The 20,306-nt window shown below is 52.3% G+C and overlaps 1 protein-coding gene across 1 annotated transcript in view; it reads left to right on the top strand.

Annotated features, from left to right (window-relative positions):
- Positions 1-20,306, top strand: part of PCNX2 (pecanex 2) — a 328,170-nt gene that overhangs the window by 173,296 nt on the left and 134,568 nt on the right. The window contains exon 22 of the mRNA XM_054980165.1: positions 15,308-15,418. Coding sequence (XP_054836140.1) covers positions 15,308-15,418 — 111 coding nt within the window. The remainder of the gene's footprint in view (positions 1-15,307; positions 15,419-20,306) is intronic.

The raw sequence follows: 20,306 nt of genomic DNA, 5'->3' as shown, positions 1-20,306 counted from the left end.
AGGGTTGTCCACTCATGGATGGCACCCCCCATGTGCCCTCCCGCCAGGCCTCCCTGAACCTACTTTCTGCCAAGGTATGATGGTGGGTGATGTTGGCGGCGGCACTCACTGGCGGCATCCCCCATGTGCCCACCCGCCAGGCCTCCCTGAGGCTATTTTCTGCCGCAAGGCCAAAAGATGTGTCATGTCGGTGGCTGCCACATAACCAAGTGACCCAGCAACAGTCTGCAAAGAAACCCCTCCAGCAAGACATGATGGCGTATGCGGAGGCCTTGCACACACAAACACACACCCTGGTGGGTCAGAGACACCAACATATGTCCACCAGATGGGGACATCATGGCATCGGGGCCAATGCTGTTGTCCACACCTCGCGTGGTGCAGAGGCTGTTCCCGACCATACACACCGGCTGGACATGGAGCATTGGATGGTTAGGTACATGGGATAGATAGGTTTCTGGATAGATAGATGCATAGCTGCATGGGATAGGTGTATAGGATAGAGGAATGCATGGATACATTGAATACCTGTATTGGATTGACAGGAGAGACAGATACCGTGTACAAGGATATTGGGGAGACAGGTGGATTGCATAAATATCTGGGTTTTCCTGTCGTTAGAAAGTTGGAAGGAAAGAACCAAGGGTGGGAGGTGGGGCCCGCCCCTAACATGTAGAAGTGGAGGCTCACGTGCTGGCCATTGAGGCATGGAGGTTGCCTTCTCCCCCATTGTGGGGGAGGCATCGGTTCCCCGGGGAAAGGGGATTGTGGGCAGACAGGTAGGTGCCCATGTGGGGAGCTTTGGGCTGCCCCCTGCATTGCCTACCAGCCTGCCTTCACAGACATCACAATTGGCACCCTACAGAAGATGGGAGTTCCACAGAATCCACTCCAATCAGAGACACCTTGCCTGTGCAGGCAGTACAGGCACTACGAAGTGGTGTAGGCTGCCGCCAGCATCACCCTGCCTTTGCGGAAAGGATGGGAGTTACGGCAGGGACCCATTCCCCCCTGCTCAGAGGGGACAGCTGGTGACGTTGACAGGGAGCACCGTGCTATACAACCACATGTGCAACAGCTCCTGAGCTGCTCCTCATGGAAAAAAGCAGCAGCAGACAGCACCCACCTTCCTGCCTTCGTGGAAAGGATGTAAGTTGTGGGACCCATTCCCCCCTGCTCAGAGGGGACAGCGGGTGCCCATGGATAGGGGGCACCGAGTGGTACAACCTTATCTGCAACAACAGCTGAGCTGTCCCTTGTGGCCAAAAGCGGCAGCCTCAGACAGCACCCATCTTCCTGTCTTCGCAGAAAGGATGTGAGTCATGGTGGGACCCATTCCCCGCTGCTCAGAGGGGACAGCTGGTGACGTTGACAGGGAGCACCGTGCTGTACAACCACATGTGCAACAGCTCCTGAGCTGCTCCTCATGGCAAAAAGCAGCAGCAGCAGACAGCACCCACCTTCCTGCCTTCGTGGAAAGGATGTAAGTTGTGGGACCCATTCCCCCCTGCTCAGAGGGGACAGCAGGTGCCCATGGATAGGGGGCACCGAGTGGTACAACCTTATCTGCAACAACAGCTGAGCTGTCCCTTGTGGTCAAAAGCGGCAGCCTCAGACAGCACCCATCTTCCTGCCTTTGCAGAAAGGATGTGAGTCGTGGTGGGACCCATTCCCCCCTGCTCAGAAGGGACAGCAGGTGCCCATGGATAGGGGGCACCGAGTGGTACAACTTCATCTGCAACAACAGCTGAGCTGTCCCTTGTGGCCAAAAGGAGCAGCCTCAGACAGCACCCATCTTCCTGCCTTCATGGAAAAAATGTGAGTCGTGGTGGGACCCATTCCCTCCTTCTCAGAGGTGACAGCAGGTGCCCATGGATAGGGGGCACTGAGTGGTACAACCTTGTCCGGGGTCTGAGCCCCAGCCCCCAGACTTGACAAGAGGGAACAGCAGGTCAACCGGGCTGACGGGCAAACAGAGGGGGCAGCCAGCAGCCAGCAGGTCAACCGGTCAGCCAGCAGGCAGTAGGTCAACCGGTCTGACTGGCAAGCAGAGGGGGCAGCCTGGGGACAGCAGGTCATCCCCTCCCACGGGCAAATGGAGCCAGAACCTGCCGGCGCCAGGGGCAAGAGGCAAAGGCCCAGGGCCTCAGGAGTCAGGGGGAGACAGAGAGAAGCCAGCGAGTCCCACTCCCCTGGGGAAGGAAAGGGGACTAAGCAAGGCAGAAGGGGGCAAGGGCAGAGGGATTGGGGGCCCAGCAGTCACCCACCCAAAGACCTTACCTAAGGAGGAGAAGCAGCAGCAGCCCCAACAGCCCAAAGCCACGCCCCAGCTAGAAAATAGTAGCCTGGCCCAGGAGTTGCCAGAAGCCAAGCCACTCCAGGTGGGGCTATTGGAGGCACTCTGCAGGAAGCCCTGGGCAACCAGCCAAGGAGCCGCAGCTGGACCCACCTTCAGCCATCAGCTCAGCCAGGGAGGCCGAGCTGCTAGCCAGGGGACTGCAGCTGGACAGGCCTTCAGCAATCAGCCAAGGCAGGGAGGCTGGGCAGCCAGGGAACAAGGCACAGCTGGTGCTGGTCAGTGGGGCCAGATCAGCTACCCCAGCTGCAACTGCTTGGTGCAGCCCAAGACTGGGCTGGAAGAGGGGTGGGGCAGTAGAAGGAAGCCCTATAAAAGCTGGCTGGGAAGAGCCCTGTGGTGGTGGATGTGAGTAAGGAGTGATAATGTGGAGTGAGAGCGGTGCAATGCAAGAGTGGAGGTTTGGAGGAGAGTTCTGGAAGGAGGGGATGAAGAAGGACACAGGGGGCAAGCAGGCCAGGTTGAGCAGGCCAGCGAGTGGACTGAGAGGGAGTCTGGGTGAGGTATACCGCCCCTCCTTTCACAGAGCAGGGTCCTGCAGCATCCCTGGCCCCCCTATGACGTCAGGAGCAGACCGCCCAATGCCACGCCCAGCGGCAGCGGCGGCAAGCCCTGACAAGTTGGTGGCCCGTACGGGGAAAGCCGTTCCGACGCAGGCGCCAGTCGAAGGGATGTATCCCAATGCCGTAGCCCCAGCAGACCTCAGACTGTGGCTGGAGGAATGCTTGGACAGGATGTGGAGGAAGTTGGAGGCGGCCTTCCAAACAGCTCAGGCAGAGCTAATGCAGGCCGTGGAGCAGCGGATGCAAGCCTGCACACCCACAGCCTCCTCGCCAGTGGTATGTGCGTTGGCTTGGGAAAGTAACCCACCACCTGGCAAGCAGGTGCTGAGTCTATGCGCCACCGTGAGGATAGGCCAGCTGATCCTACAAGCCCTGTTGGACTCCGGGAGTGCAGTCTCAGCAATTCGGCCCCAACTCCTCCCAGCTGCCACCCCAGTGCACCGCTGGATCCCGGTGACGGATGTGATGGGCCGCACCCAGCCGTACCCTACGGCCCTAATCACGGTAGAGTACCTAGGGGTCTGCCACCAAATGGAAGTTGCCCAGGTAGCTCACCTACCCGTGCCAATGCTGCTGGGAAGAGATGCCCCGGGGTTCTTCAGGCTCCTCCAGCAGGCAGCGAAGAAATCGGGAAGAGACGCCCCAGGGATCACCAGGCCTCGGCGGGAGGCGGCACGGGAATTGACAGACCCACAAGTTGCCACCACTCTGCAAGTGGAGGAGGCCGACGACCCGGGAGAGGGTCCCTCCACCAGACCAGGGGCAGAACCACAGACTGAAGACCCAGCTGGACCCCCAGCAGATCGCCCATTCTGTGATGCCCAAGGGGCAGATGAGTCCTTGCAGCGCTTGCGAGAGACAGCCGCTCGTGAGGAGGAGCAGGTGCGGGATGAACGGAGGTCCCAACGGCTCCCTCGCATTGAGAAGCAAGGAGGGGTTTGGGTTCGCATAGCTCGTGCCCCGAATGGCCAGGGAGAGGTCCGCCAACTACTTGTGCCAGCAGGCTATCGGCCGGAGGTCCTCCGCACCGCCCATGAGCACACTTGGGCCGGGCACCTGGGGCACCACAAGACCCTGAGGAAGATCCTCGAGCGTTTCTTCTGGCCCTCGGTGAATGCGGACGTGAAGGCATACTGCCGCTCATGCCCCACCTGCCAGAGGGTGGCAGCGAGACGCCCGCCAAAGGCCCCTCTTTCCCCGCTGCCAGTGATGGGGGTGCCCTTCCAGCGGATAGCGATGGACTTTATCGGCCCACTGCCACGCACACCCCGGGGCTACCGTTTTGCCCTGGTGATCGTGGACTACGCCACACGTTTCCCGGAGGTCATTCCTTTGAAAACTATGCAGACCCCGGGGGTGGTCCGGGCGTTGTCCAAGCTGTTCGCAATGGTGGGGCTGCCCAGCGAAATCTTGACAGACCGGGGAGGGCCCTTCCGAGCAAAGGCCATGCGTCAGCTCTGTCAGAACTTGGGGATCCGGCAGGTGTTCACCTCTGCCTACCACCCCCAAACAGATGGATTGGCAGAGCGCCTGAATCAGACTGTTAAGGAGGCCCTGAAAAAGATGACGCATGACAAACCTCACCAGTGGGACCTGTATATCGACCCCCTGATGTTTGCCCTCCGAGAGACCCCCCAGGCCTCCACTGGCTTTAGCCCATTTGAACTGCTGTATGGGCGAAAGCCACGAGGAATGCTCTCCCGCCTGGTGGAGCAATGGGGCCCCCAAGCCAGCCCCCCAGCCCCCCCAGTCCAGGAGTACGTGAGCCAACTCCGCGAGCGGGTGCAGCAGTTCCAAGCAGAAGCAGGCCGACGGCTGGCCCACGCCCAGACACACCAGAAGGCCGCGTACGACCGGGGTACGCGACAGAGAACCTTCCAGCTGGGGGAGAAGGTCCTCGTCCACCGCACAGTTTTTCCCAGGGAGGAGGGGGACCCCTGGCGAGGCCCCTATGTGGTGACAAAGGTACTAGGACCTACCACCTATGAGGTCCAGTGTGGGCCTCGTCGACGCCAGAGGAAGACGCTCCACGTGAACCTGCTGAAGAGGTGGTACGAGCGGGACAGCGAGGAGTGCCAGCTGGCGAAGGACCCCCTGGAACTCCCGTCCAGTGAGCTGCCGTGGACCACAGAAGGCCCAGAATTCGAGGAGCCCAAGGTGGACCCCCAGCTCGACCCAACTCAGCGGGCCCAGCTACAGGCTCTATGGGCCCGGGTACCAGGCGTCTTCTCCCGCAGACCAGGTAGCACCAGCCTGATACAGCATGCCATCCCAACCGAGCCAGGGCAGGCGGCTCGGGCTACGTGGCGACCCATCCCTAGAAAGCGGTGGGAGGCGGTGGAAAAGGAGACGGACGAGATGCTCCAGCTGGGGGTGATTGAGCCCTCACAGAGTGCCTGGAGGAGTCCAATAGTCTTGGTGCCCAAGCCGGACGGGACCACCCGCTTCTGCGTCGATTACCGAGAGCTGAATAAGGTGGCCAAGTTCGACGCCTATCCCATGCCCCGAGCAGATGTGCTGGTGGATCACCTGGGGTCCGCTCGCTACCTGTCAGCTCTCGATTTAACCAAGGGGTACTGGCAGGTGCCCGTGCGACCTGAAGATCGGGAGAAAACAGCCTTCGCCACTCCCCAAGGTCTTTTTCAATTTAAGAAAATGCCTTTCGGGCTCCATGGTGCAGCAGCCACGTTCCAGCGACTAGTGGACCAGGTGCTGGGCAAGTGCCGGGCATACGCTATGGCCTACATTGATGACATCATTGTCTTTAGCCTGGACTGGCCCACCCATCTCCAGCACCTGGAGTCAGTCTTGAGAGCCCTTCAACAGGCCGGACTGCGGGCCAACCCAAAGAAAAGCCACCTGGGGTTCCGGGAACTCCAATACCTGGGCTTTGTGGTCGGGGGAGGACGAGTCAGGCCACCACCGGACAAGGTGGCCTCAATAGCCGACGCCCCACAGCCCAAGACCAAGAAGCAGGTTCGGCGATTCCTAGGACTGCTGGGGTATTACGGGCGGTTCATCCCCCACTTTGCCTCCCGAGCGGCGCCCCTGACAGACAGCTTGAGGAAGGGGCTGCCCAACCAAGTCCGGTGGACCCCAGAACTAGAGGCAGCTTTTAAGGACCTGCGGTCAGCCCTCTCCAATGCCACTGCCCTATGGAACCCAGACTTTGACCGGCCCTTCACACTGGCCACGGACGCCTCGGACACCGGCCTCGGGGCCGTGCTGACCCAGGAGCGGGATGGCGTGGATGTCCCAATTCTATTCCTAAGCCGGAAGCTCCAGCCCGCCGAGAAGCGCTACGCCACGGTAGAGCGGGAGGCCCTAGCGGTCAAGTGGGCGGTTGGGGCCCTGCAGTACTACCTGGCCAACAACCCCTTTGTACTGCTGACAGACCATGCACCCCTGCAGTGGCTCCATCGCATGAAGGCGCACAACCCCAGGGTGCTGCGGTGGTACCTCTCCCTCCTACCCTTCCAATTCACCGTCAAATACCGCCAGGGGGCGCGGCATGTGGACGCGGACTTCATGTCCCGCATGTTCGAGGCTGAACCGGACCCCCACAACTCAAAGCCAAGCGGGGAGGTGTGTCCGGGGTCTGAGCCCCAGCCCCCAGACTTGACAAGAGGGAACAGCAGGTCAACCGGGCTGACGGGCAAACAGAGGGGGCAGCCAGCAGCCACCGGTCAGCCAGCAGGCAGTAGGTCAACCGGTCTGACTGGCAAGCAGAGGGGGCAGCCTGGGGACAGCAGGTCATCCCCTCCCACGGGCAAATGGAGCCAGAACCTGCCGGCGCCAGGGGCAAGAGGCAAAGGCCCAGGGCCTCAGGAGTCAGGGGGAGACAGAGAGAAGCCAGCGAGTCCCACTCCCCTGGGGAAGGAAAGGGGACTAAGCAAGGCAGAAGGGGGCAAGGGCAGAGGGATTGGGGGCCCAGCAGTCACCCACCCAAAGACCTTACCTAAGGAGGAGAAGCAGCAGCAGCCCCAACAGCCCAAAGCCACGCCCCAGCTAGAAAATAGTAGCCTGGCCCAGGAGTTGCCAGAAGCCAAGCCACTCCAGGTGGGGCTATTGGAGGCACTCTGCAGGAAGCCCTGGGCAACCAGCCAAGGAGCCGCAGCTGGACCCACCTTCAGCCATCAGCTCAGCCAGGGAGGCCGAGCTGCTAGCCAGGGGACTGCAGCTGGACAGGCCTTCAGCAATCAGCCAAGGCAGGGAGGCTGGGCAGCCAGGGAACAAGGCACAGCTGGTGCTGGTCAGTGGGGCCAGATCAGCTACCCCAGCTGCAACTGCTTGGTGCAGCCCAAGACTGGGCTGGAAGAGGGGTGGGGCAGTAGAAGGAAGCCCTATAAAAGCTGGCTGGGAAGAGCCCTGTGGTGGTGGATGTGAGTAAGGAGTGATAATGTGGAGTGAGAGCGGTGCAATGCAAGAGTGGAGGTTTGGAGGAGAGTTCTGGAAGGAGGGGATGAAGAAGGACACAGGGGGCAAGCAGGCCAGGTTGAGCAGGCCAGCGAGTGGACTGAGAGGGAGTCTGGGTGAGGTATACCGCCCCTCCTTTCACAGAGCAGGGTCCTGCAGCATCCCTGGCCCCCCTATGACGTCAGGAGCAGACCGCCCAATGCCACGCCCAGCGGCAGCGGCGGCAAGCCCTGACAAACCTTATCTGCAACAACAGCTGAGCTGTCCCTTGTGGCCAAAAGCAGCAGCAGCAGCAGACAGCACCCATCTTCCTGCCTTCACGGAAAGGATGTGAGTCGTGGTGGGACCCATTCCCCCCTGCTCAGAGGGGACAGTAGGTGCCTACGGATAGGGGGCACCATGTGGTTCAACCGTATCTGCAACAGCTTTTGCGCTTCCCCTCTTGTTAAAAAGCGGTGGCAGCAAACATCACCCACCTTCTTGCCTTCGCAGAAAGGACAGGACGGACAGGGTGGGAGAGGTCATTGGGAGGGGTCCGTGCGGTTCCAGAGAGGGGGAGGTTGAAAGAGGGACCAGGAACTTGTCAAGGAAGGAGGAGGACTAAGGATTCATGGCCGCATTGCGCGGCAGGACAGGGAAGGAAGACCCGCACATTCGCAAGCCATGAGCTGAGAAACCCACTGATTTTCTCATTGGCGGGAGCAAACATCACCCACCTTCCAGCTTTTGCGGAAAGGATGGGATGGACAGGATGGGATATGTCATTGGGAGGGGTCCGTGCAGTTCCAGAGATGGGGAGGATGAAAGAGGGACCAGGAACTTGTCAAAGAAAAGAGGAGGAATAAGGCTTCATGGATGCATTGCGGAGAAGGAGTGGGAAGACCCCTTCATTTACAAGCCCTAAGCCGAGAAAGCCACAGAGCTTGGCACAGGAGCCTAGAAGTGGCACCAATAACTGAGGGGGGCCAGAGCACGACACTACCACTCTCAGAAACCTGACCTGAGCAGCCATGGGACAGGTAATAGCAGTGAGTAGCTTTGGCCCTGGAGCCAGGCAGTGGGCCAGAGATCTTGAGCCCAGGTAGGTCAAGGTCCACGAAGGGCTATCCCAGCAGGTTGAGGTTGACCTTTATGAAGGTCAACATGTCCACCAGGTCTGGGTGCAGACGAGCACGGTGGGGACAGAGGAGGTCTCCCGGATGGGAGAACACCCACTCGCTCTGCACACTGCTGGGAGGGCAGAACAGGATATTGGTTGCCACGATGGACAGGTCTGGCCATACTGCAGATTTGCTCGCTCAATACTCCAACGGGTTGGAATGGGGGGGCTTGGTGGGCTCCGCAAGGTACTCTCGCACCACGGCCCCCGCAGAGTCCTCCACTGTGAGAGATGGGCCCACTGTGCTGCGGCCAACCACACAGCCCACTGATAAGCCCATTTGGTGTGTTTCTCCTGACATGGGTCTGTTCCCCCCCCAAATATATATATATATATATATATATATATATATATATATATATATATATATATATATATATATATATATATATATATATATATATATATATATAAAAGAGTATTTATTATAGATGTGCACCAATATAGATTAAAAACAAGTTTAAAACATAAGGCCTGAATGGCAGGCTACATATATGTACTAAAACTTGCTAAAATATCTCAAAATACAGATGATGGTACAGTGCAATGCCCAACACAAATAGACCAAGGTACAGTAAAAACCGACCAGATGCGTTTCGGCCCTAAGGCCTTCCTCAGTGGTCAATTGTAAACGATTTATGATCAAACACACCCACACATATAGAAACCAATCATGCAATGCTCCCGGTGTTTTATCTAGAGCTGTAACAAAAGAAGAAGGCAGGGGAGGAAAAATTTAATATAATATAGTCCATTATTCAGTGCTAGAATTATTCTAGGTAAAATACTGCATCAGAATTTACCTCTAGTATTGCGTGATAAACTACAAATATTGCAGTAGATCCAGGACTGCATTCACACACTCTCGCACCATGGTCCCTGCAGAGTCCTCCACTGCGAGAGACGGGCCCACTGTGCTGCGGCCAACCACACAGCCCACCGAGGAGGCCCAGAGATCAAGTGGGCCCATTTGGGTGTGTCTCTCCTGGCATGGGTCTGTTCCTACCTCCACCCCTCTTCCTCCTTCCCGCCGCCTGCCCCTCGGCCCTGCCCGGTTCCCTCCGTCCTGCCTTGTCTGCCTGGAAACAGAGCACTGCTCTGTGGAGCTCCTTTTTCCAGCGCTGCATCTCGCCCGCCCACATGGCAATGTTGCCCTTGATCCGGGGGTCACAAAGGGAGGCGATTTGGTATGGTAACTTGTGGCACAGAGGATGCAAGTGCTCAGACACGCATGCCTGCATCCTCCTCACAAAGTCCCAGACCCTGGGGAGCAGCTCTTCTTTGTGCTCGAGCTCCTGGGCCAGGAACTAGTCAAGCCCATGGATCAGGGGGATGACCTGACCCAGGCTGGCCTCGTATGTGCACAAGATGCTCGATGGCCTCCTTAAAGTGTTTCAGCAACTGGGACATCTGGACAAGGACTCTCCATTCCCTGGAGCTGAGGCTGAGCTCCTCTTCCTTCCTCAGAACATCCATCGATGACAGGATGTCCTGCAACATGCCCTTCTGCGCCACCAGATGACTTACCATGTTATAGGTGGAGTTCCAGTGGGTGGGCAGGTCCTGGAAGAGTTGGTGCTCGGGGTCTCCCCCCTTCCCCTGCCTCTGGAGCAGCTAGCGGGAAGAGTTGATGCTGTAGGAGAAGTGGGAAGTGATGCGCCATCAGCCATCCAGCAGATAGCGCATTCACAACGTTCCCTCGTCCCAGCTGTCCCTTGGCTTGTTCCCCAGCCTGAACACATCCCTTATTGCCAGATGCAGCTTGTGCGCCATGCACACCAGGCCCAGGAGGGATGCCTCTTTCAGGGCTGCCAACATGTTGCTTCCTGCATCTGTCACCATGAAGCCATGGACAAACCCTTCTGCCCCCGCCGTCCACTCCCTCAGAGCTGACTTTATGGTGGCGGCAATGTTTTTCCCAGTATGGACATCGTCCATCTCCCGGGTCTGGAGAAGAACTACTCTGTAGCCCGGTTTCAAGCAGGGCACCTTTTTCTGGGTGCCAGTTCTTGGCCTGGGGTGGCGGAGGTCCTCTGGTTGCCACCAGTGGGTGATGTTGCCAAGGTAGCCGTGATGGCAGCTTCTCCAGAGGTTTGCCGTGATGTGTACCGTACGGCCTTTGGTGGCCAATAGCTCCATGAACACTAAGTCTTGCACAGACTGGTAGAGGGCAGGCAGGACCCGACGCCCAACGGTGAGCCGTGACAGGATGGACAACCATAGGGCAAAGTGCTGAAGCAGCCTTTGGAAGCCCACGCCCTCCATGACAGATAGGGGGAATCCTCATAGGGCAATTGTCTCTGCCACGATGCAAATGCCTGCCTCCTAAGCCCTGGACCTCACCCTTTTCAGTGGCACTATCCCCGACCCCAAGGGAACAACCTCCCCAAGGGCGGCCTGCCTGACTGTTCCACTCCCACCAGAAGCACCCTCGGGCCAAGGCTTCTTGCTTGTGGTGGATTCCAGTAACCCTCTCACTGATCCCAGCTCAGAAGAGCTGGTAGCCTTCTCTCTCCCCCCACTGGATGTTTCGCTGGCCAAGGACAGAGACCACAGGCTCAGGTGGTGCGTCTTCAGGTGCCTACTCAGGACCGTCGACAACAGGTGCTTCAGGTCATTGCCCCTGTGCACCAGGCTATCGCAGGCATGGCACTGCACCACACGGGGGTCATTTGGAAGGGCCTGAAAGTGCCTCCATAAGGAGACCTTGAACCGTGGCCCACTAACTGTTCCAGGGGAAGGAAGATGAAGCATTACAGGCTGTGCTGCAGAGCTGGCACTAGAAGATGGAGTGAGGGATGGACTGCAGACAGAGACAGCACTGAGAGTTTGGGATGGGGACAGGATGGATGTTTCATCGAACCCAAACCATTCCTCTGCAGACCCCTAGACCTCCTACTACTGCTCAAAAAGTTTAAGGAGATCCTCTTCCCCCGGTGGTAAGAGCTCTCCGGCCTCCTTCACAGCTCCCACAGCTGAATCTTGGGGAGCAAGAGGTTCTGCTGCCCCAGAGCCCCACCCAGTACTGCTTCCTGTGGGGCAACCAGGACAATCCTTGCACTTCCCCCCACATCCACCTTTGGACCCCACCCAAAGCCTCATTGTGCCAGCAAACAAGAATGAAGGAGGGATGACAAGGAGAGAACACTGTGAGCCCTCAGCCGAGGTGCCCACTGAGCTTGGCCCCAGGGCCTGGCAGCAGCCCCAGAACCAGAGTGAGGGGGTAGAGCCCTATCCTAGCACTCCCAGATACCTGACCAGATCAGGCACTAATAATAATGTGAGCCTTCAGCTGAGGTGCCCAATGAGCTTGGCCCCAGGGCCTAGCAGCAGCCCTGGAACCAGAGGGAGGGGTAGAGCCCTAGCCCAGCATTCCCAGATACTTGACCAGACACTAATAATCCGTGTGAGCTCTCCGCTGAGGTTCCCACTGAACTTGGCCCCAGGGTCTGGCAGCAGCCCTGGAACCAGAGGGAGGGGCTAGAGCCCTAGCCCAGCACTCCCAGATACCTGACCAGATCAGGCACTAATAATCAGAGTGAGCCCTCAGCCGAGGAGCCCACTGAGCTTGGTCCCAGAGCCAGGCAGCAGCCCTGGAACCAGAGGGGATAGATCCCTATCCCACCAACCACACACAGAAAAAATCCCAGCTCCAATGTACTCTCCCTGTCTCTCTCCCCAAAGACTAGCTACAGCTCTGTCCCACTCCACTGCCTTCTGAAACTGAAAAGCCAGAGCTTGGAGCACGCTTCCTTTTATAACCAGAGGTCTCATGGAGAAAAGCAGGAGGTCTGTGGTTGGCAATCAGAACTGCCTAACAGGGTTTGCAGGGATGAAATTGGAGTGCCCATGGCTACAGAACACTCCCTCCCCCTCCCTCCCCCATGGTCTCTGGTCCCATGTAACCAATTGTAACAAATTTAGTGCTCCACACTTGGAAGGAAGACCTGCCTATTAAGCTAAGTTGGGCTTTGATTGGGGTTTCCAGGGCAACAGAAGGAGTGCATACAGAGTTCAGACAGTCCGGGCCTGTGTTGCCAAGGCAATTGATTGAAGGTGCCTGACTGTTTGGCTTCACAAACAGTGGATGAATGCAACAAACAAGGCTTGCGACAACCACTTGTTCATTTACAATGGTGCCTCACGAACGGCTTGTTCATGAACAGACAAATGGGCTGTTTGTGGGTTTTTTCCGTTCGTATTGCTGTTCGTGCCCACCTCTAGTGATGACCTTATATTTTTGGTATATGGAGAAATCGCACAATCATCCAGTTATTCTGTTTTTGTTGTTGAAAAGAATTTCTGTTCAGGTCTGTGGCTGTAGACATGGCTGTAAAGATAACTTTTCTGAAAAGGAAAAGTCATGTTTGCAGGATTTGATTCAAGCAGGTGGGTTTTGCATTAGATATCATATTTTGTGCTCCATATGAGTATGCAGATATTTAAAACTGTTGGCTCTAATCTTCAGATTACTTAACATTCCAATTTCTATGTTAAATAAGAGAAGTTCAACATAAGAAATAGTTTTGCTATAATATAGGTAACTGTGCACTGTGTCATGGTAAAAGATCGCCAATGTGGGGATACAAGGGACTGCCTTACAGTGGCTTGTCTCTTTTTTCTATGGTTGGGGACAGAGGGTGGCGCTTGGGGAGAAATGGTCATCCCGCCACCCTTTGGTGTGCGGGGTCCCACAGGGAGCAATACTCTCCCCATTACTATTTAACATATATATGCACCCCCTTGCCCAGTTGTTGCGAAGTTTCAGACTTGAGTGTCATCAATATACAGATGACACCCAGTTGTATCTCATGATGGACGGCCTGACTCAGCCCCAGATGTCCTGGAACATGCTTTTGCAGCCGTGAGTGGTTGGTTGAAGCAGAGTTGGCTGAAACTGAACCCGACGAAGACAGAGGTCCTGTACTTGAGCCATGGGGGATTAGGTTCAGGACTCTGGCTCCTGGCCCTTGATGGGGCACCATTAGTGCCAGTTCTGAGGGTTAAGAGTTTGGGGGTGATCTTGGATGCCTCCCTGAAAATGGAGGCACAGGTCATAGCGGTTGTCCGGTCCTCTTTTTTCCATCTGCGGCAGACCAGGCAACTTGTTCCTTTCCTGTCAACCCATGACTTAACTACAGTGATCTAAGCAGCGGTCATCTCTAGGCTAGATTACTGTAACTCGCTCTACGCGGGGCTGCCCTTGAGCCTGCCCCGGAGATTACAGCTGGTACAAAATGCAGCAGCGTGTGTTATTACAAGAGTGCCAAATAAGGCACATATAACACCGATCTTACGCGAGCTGCATTGGTTGCCAGTGGAGTACTGGATCAGATTCAAGGTTCTGGTATTGACATATAAGGCCCTGTGTGGACTGGGACCAGTGTATCCATGGGACCGTCTCTCCCCACATATTCCCTGGAGGACACTCCGATCAGGGGCAAACAGCTGTTGGTGGTCCCTGTCCCCAAGGAGGCCTGCCGAGCCTTGACTAGAACAAAGCAGGGAAACCCCGGATAGTCAAAAGCTACAGGAAACAATACCGGGAATATACAGTCAAAATTTTTGGATTTTTATAACAATATATTGGTGCAAAATGTGCAAAAGTGCAAAGTGTCAACAATAAATACAATCTATAATAAATACAATCTATAATAAATACAAGGTAACAATTATACAAGGTAACAGTTGTTTGTCCGTGTTTTTGTAATGTTCATAAAGAAACGTCTGGGTGAGAGCTGCAGTAGAGCCTTCTTAGGAATGTAGGCAGACAGTCCCACAGAGGAGGGTGACCACAATCCAAATCAAATGAAAATATTGATGTGCCGACGGGATTATGCTTGCATATTATACCATTCCCGTTTCGTATACACAACTTCTTCCTGGGCACAGTTATTGGACTTCCTAATGGTCTTCAATTAGAACAGCTCACCACATGATATTTTCATTACTGGCATGAACCACCATTTCACTGAACATTACAAAAACACGGACAAACAACTGTTACCTTGTATAATTGTTACCTTGTATTTATTATAGATTGTATTTATTATAGATTGTATTTATTGTTGACACTTTGCACTTTTGCACATTTTGCACCAATATATTGTTATAAAAATCCAAAAATTTTGACTGTATATTCCCGGTATTGTTTCCTGGAGCCTTGACTAGAGCCAGGGCCTTTTCGGTCCTGGTTCCCACCTGGTGGAACGCTCTGTCTGCTGAGATTAGGGCCCTGCAGAACTTACTATCCTTCCACTGGACCTGCAAGTCAGAGTTGTTCCGCCAGGCATATGGCTGAGGCTGGGCCTCCCCCAGACTGAAAAAAGGGGTGTATAAAATCTTAACCCTCCCTGTGAAGGCTGTCCACCATCCTGTTTTAAATGTGTTAATACACTGCTGTTTCAATGATGTTTTAATGCAGATGAATTTTTATTGTATTTTAATATGTTGTTATCCGCCCTGAGCCCGCTCACGGGGAGGGTGGAATAGAAATTTGAAATAAATAAAATAAATAAATAAACATAAAACAACAGGGCTACCATTCAGTGGTAGAACATTTGCTTGGCATACAAAAATTCCAGGTTCATTTCCAAGACGTTTCCAGTTAAAAGGTGATGTGAATGCCTTCTTCCTGCAGACCCTGGAGACCCACTGCCAGTCTGAGTAAACAAACACTGACCTTGATGAACCAAGGGTCTGATTCAGTAGAAGGCAGCTTTCTGAGTGTGTGTGTATGCGAGTGCATGCATGTGCTTTTAAAAAAATTGTTTAAAAATTCATGCCCATAACTTTTTCCCATTTTGCTTTCAGCTGTGGGACCTCCTACAAAAATTACAGTTCATTATGACCTATATTGCTCCTTGGCAAATTGCTTGGGGTTCCTCCTTCCATGTGTTTGCCCAGCTTTTTGCAATACCTCATATCCTTTAAGGAAGTTCTGGTTGTTGTTTTGTTCTCAGCTCACATGTATGAAGAAGGTAGGAGGGAAGGCATGGTGCTCTTTTATAATTTATATTAAAAGATGTGTTTTAAAAATGAAACTTCCTAATGGAAATATCTGCTGTTTCTAGAGGGAAAAACAGTATTAAAAAGCTGCTGTGAACAATATTTTGGAAAGTAAAATATGAATTATTAAACATATAAAAATAAGGAAAAGTAATGAACATAGAAATATATTTCATTATTACTTCAGAAAATATTACTTGTGCAGTGGGGTGTATAACTAAAATCTGCTTCTGATATTGAAATTTTATCATTTCTGAAGTTAATTTGTTGTCCCAAAACATCTTGTAATATATAGCATTGCTTATGAGACAGAGACTCGGAATGGGTAGTGGCTTCCAGTCTTTATAAATTTCATACACATTTGAGTCTTAAATTGGCTCTGTATACTAATCGGATGGAGATTATGTTTTCAGTAATGGAAGCAGAGATACTGGGGTGGGGGTGGGGCTAGAGGTATAAAATTCCAGAGGCCCAACTTACCAGGGGGGACAAGGAGACAGACTACTGCAGGACATTAGTAGCACTTCAGTTTTAATCAAGCCTCCTCAGCTGAGGATGTGCAAGTAACTTTCTCTTCTACTTTGTATGCTACCTGTGTTAGGCACAAAAAGCACATGCACATTCTTTAAGCAAAAACTTGCATGTCTCCCTCACGGTGGCTCTGTTTGCACATAGAATTCTCATATCTAACCATCAAGAGATAGATGCATGAGTTTTCAGCTAGCAAAATATCAGAAATCATGACCAGCCCAATCAACTCATGTATATATTATATTTTTATAACCAGTTCCCTAAAACTGCTAAGATGATGCAAACAGAGAAAATATCCTAAGCACTTTTTAAGATACCAGTACATCACACAGTCACAAAGAAACATGCTTAGGGAGCAACCTAGCACCCAGAACTTTTATTTATTTATTTATACAATGCATACCCCATCTTTCTTATTTAATTAGGGCCAACAATGCAGCTAACAATTAAACAACAATGCAGCTAACTATTAAAAAACAATTAAAAAACAGATGTCAATGGGTCCAGAATGCTGCTGCGCATGTCCTAACTGAAGCTTCGTGTAGGACACACATTACACCTATCTTGCAGCATCTTCACTGGCTTGCAGTAGAATTCCGGATCCAGTTCAAGGTGCTGGTTTTGACCTATAAAGCCCTACACGGATTGGGACCAACATACCTAAGGGACCATCTCTCCCTGTATGTGCCCCAGAGAGCACTTCGTTCAACCGGAAAACATCTACTGGTGGTCCCTGGCCCTAGGGAGGCTCAGCTGGCCTCTACCAGGGCCAGGGCCTTTTCGGTCCTGGCCCCAACCTGGTGGAACTCTCTGTCTGAGGACACTCAGGCCCGCCAGGATCATCTAGGCGGGCCTGTAAGACAGAGATGTTCAGCCAGGCATATGGTGGAGGCTAATTTTAGCTCATCATTGCCAAGCCTTCCACCGGTCTCCTCTACAAGGGGTATGGAGAGTCCACTCCCGCTGGTTGCCCCGAAAGGGGCACAGTATTTTATCTGTTTTTATAATTGATTTTAAGTTGTATTTTAATCAATGTTGTACCTCGCCCTGAGCCCACTTGTGGGGAGGGCGGGTTAAAAATAAATAAATAAATAGTAGGATTTTGAAAGTGAATGCCAACATGGTGAATTGTGCCTAGAAATAGACAGGGAGCCAGTGTTGATGGGCCAAGACTGGAGTGATATGATCCCTACGAGCCATTCCAGTGCACTTGGTGGCTACAACATTCTGAACCAATTGAAGTTTCCAAACAAAGAGCTGGTGCATGCCTGTACCACCACATGTATGCTCCCATCTCCCTGAACCAGTATTCCATGTGGAAACACTGTTCCAGGAGAGGCCTTGGTCCTCTCGCCACCTCTTTTTTTCCTTCAGTACTCTCTGGATTAACGGTCTCAGTGGGAACAGGGGACTGGCAGGCAGCCACCTGTCCAGTCCCCTGCTTGCACTGGTAAAGAGAAGAACCTGACAGAGGCCATTCCCCGGGGATGGGGAGCTTTCCTCCATGTGCATATACACACAGCACAAGGATTGGAGTGATATGATCCCTACGAGCCATTCCAGTGCACTTGGTGGCTACAACATTCTGAACCAATTGAAGTTTCCAAACAAAGAGCTGGTGCATGCCTGTACCACCACATGTATGCTCCCATCTCCCTGAACCAGTATTCCATGTGGAAACACTGTTCCAGGAGAGGCCTTGGTCCTCTCGCCACCTCTTTTTTTCCTTCAGTACTCTCTGGATTAACGGTCTCAGTGGGAACAGGGGACTGGCAGGCAGCCACCTGTCCAGTCCCCCGCTTGCACTGGTAAAGAGAAGAACCTGACAGAGGCCATTCCCCGAGGATGGGGAGCTTTCCTCCATGTGCATATGCACACAGCACAAGGATTGGCCTCCCCCACCCTCCCGCCTACAGATCATCTTTACCCCTGAACACTACAGCCATCTGTCTGGTGTCTCAGACCCCAGCGGCACAAAGTGGGGTTGATAGCCCTCTCCACTGCACATGGGTGGGACCCCACATCCCCTCTGTTTCTCATGCCACTGTGTGAGTGGGGGGCAGATGGGGCGGAGGCAGCTGAGCCTCCCAATGGGGCCTGGTGCATCTTTGGGACCACTGCATCCTTGACAGTCTAGAACCAGGAGAAATCCCTGGGGATGTGCTGCAGGGCTGCCCCAAGGAGAAGTGAGGGGTGGGGGGAGCTATTGTCATCTATTGCCATGCCTGAAATAGCTTAGGGAGTGGAGTAAGTCATGCCCCAACCCCTGGCACTCTGGCACAGGAACTTACACCTCAGTTATGTCTGCACCCAGCTGCCATAGCCGTGCACCAGAGGGGGAAACAGGTGGAGTGGCGCCGGCCTGCTGCACTGTCATAGAGTGGGTTACGACTGCTTAAGTCCAGGAAACACCATCGTAACTCCTAGCTGCCTTCCTGGGCAGTTTTGTCCTCCACTCTGGATTGTTCTGCAAATGCTAGTTTTTAAAGTGCTAAAGGATGCAATTTTGTGTTTGCTATCACTGAGTAACATATCTATTCCATAGAAAAATGATAGGGCTCTGTATTTTAAATTTTTCTAATCTAGATATCAGAGGTTTTTGGCAAGGTTGGGAAAATCTGTAACTGTTAAATTCCCTCTTCTATAGGAGCTTTTTAATCCTGCATTTCTCAATGGAAGCTCAGAGGTTTCCCTATCAGTTAGAGCTTTCCCATTTATTTCAATATAACAAATTCCAGAGAAGTTGGTTGTTGTGGATTTTCCAGGCTGTATTGCCGTAGTCTTGGCATTGTAGTTCCTGATGTTTCGCCAGCAGCTGTGACTGGCATCTTGAGAGGTGTAGCACCGAAAGACAGGGATCTCTGTGTCAAAGTTTGACACTGAGAGATCCCTGTCTTTCGGTGCTACACCTCTCAAGATGCCAGTCACAGCTGCTGGCGAAACATCAGGAACTACAATGCCAAGACCACGGCAATACAGCCCGGAAAATTCACAACAACCATCGTTCTCCAGCCATGAAAGCCTTCGACAATATATCCAGAGAGGTTTTTAGTCTGTTGTGCCAAAAACCAAAAGTAATCTTAAACATTAGTTCTAAAGGTGCCACAAAAATCCATTTAGTTCATTGGAACATGTTTGCCAATCAATTTCCCAGTTGTATTAAAATACTCATAAATCTTTGTCATTACATATATTATTTATTTATTTATTTATTTACATTACTTATAGTCCACCTTTCTCGCTGAGACTCAAGGTACATTACATATGGCTGGGGCATTCACAAAGTGATAGGGGTTTTAGGATTGCAGAAAAATCTGAGAAGCAAAAATCTGATACAGAGCTAAAGCAATGCTGAAACAAAGCATAAGCAATTTAATATGACATGTTGAAAGATGCAGAATTACCTGTAGGACCATACTTACAGCAACAGACAGTACACTGTAGTGTAGTCTATAGTTCCTGTCCTTTACCAAAGCATTTTTATGAATCATTTTCTTACATTACAGCCCTCCTACCTGGGTAAAAAAAGCCCTCCTGAATAGTATTTCTGTAACGCTAATTTCTCAAATAGCACTAGCCTTTTCTCTACTGTCCTTATCTGTCCACTTTATTTTCAGTTTTCAGTTTTTCCACTTTCATAGCTCCTTACAATTATTTGACAGTGGTGACTCTCTGTTCTTTCCAAGCCAGTATGAATTACCAGTCCATGATGTTATGACAGTTGAACTTTGTTGACACTCTCCCCCTCCCATATTTCTCCCCTTTGGCTTTTGAACTTAGAAGCTCTGAAGGAAAATCATTTCAGGTACCAGCTAATATGCTCAGACACCATTTTAGAGCATTCTCTCGTAAAAAACTGACGAAGTTCCAGTTACATATTTGATGAACCTGCAGATTATGTCAGAACATAACATACTAACTGTTACCAGAAGAACTGAAATATTATTTACTCAAATCTAAAAGAAAAAAAAACATTTTAAATTTCACATAAGTTGCTTATTACAAGAAAATGAATAAAGAGATTTTTGCTTATATACAATTGCATGTTAAAAAAACAATCTTAGATATTCTTCAGTAAAGCATTCAATAATTAATTTAAATGGCAAACAGCCCAACACAGCCAAAGTTAAACATCCTTTAGTAACAGTGATTGCAGTAAGGGAGTTAAGCACATGTTTAAATCTGTGCCATGAAGCTCAGTGGGATTGAAAAGCACTTTACTTTGGCTGAATTGAATCTAGATTGCATTCAGAACATTAGGATGTTAGAAATT

This window comes from Eublepharis macularius, chromosome 1, assembly GCF_028583425.1.
Source record: "Eublepharis macularius isolate TG4126 chromosome 1, MPM_Emac_v1.0, whole genome shotgun sequence".
Taxonomy (NCBI): Eukaryota; Metazoa; Chordata; class Lepidosauria; order Squamata; family Eublepharidae; genus Eublepharis; species Eublepharis macularius.
This window is presented reverse-complemented; position numbering and strand designations above follow the sequence as displayed.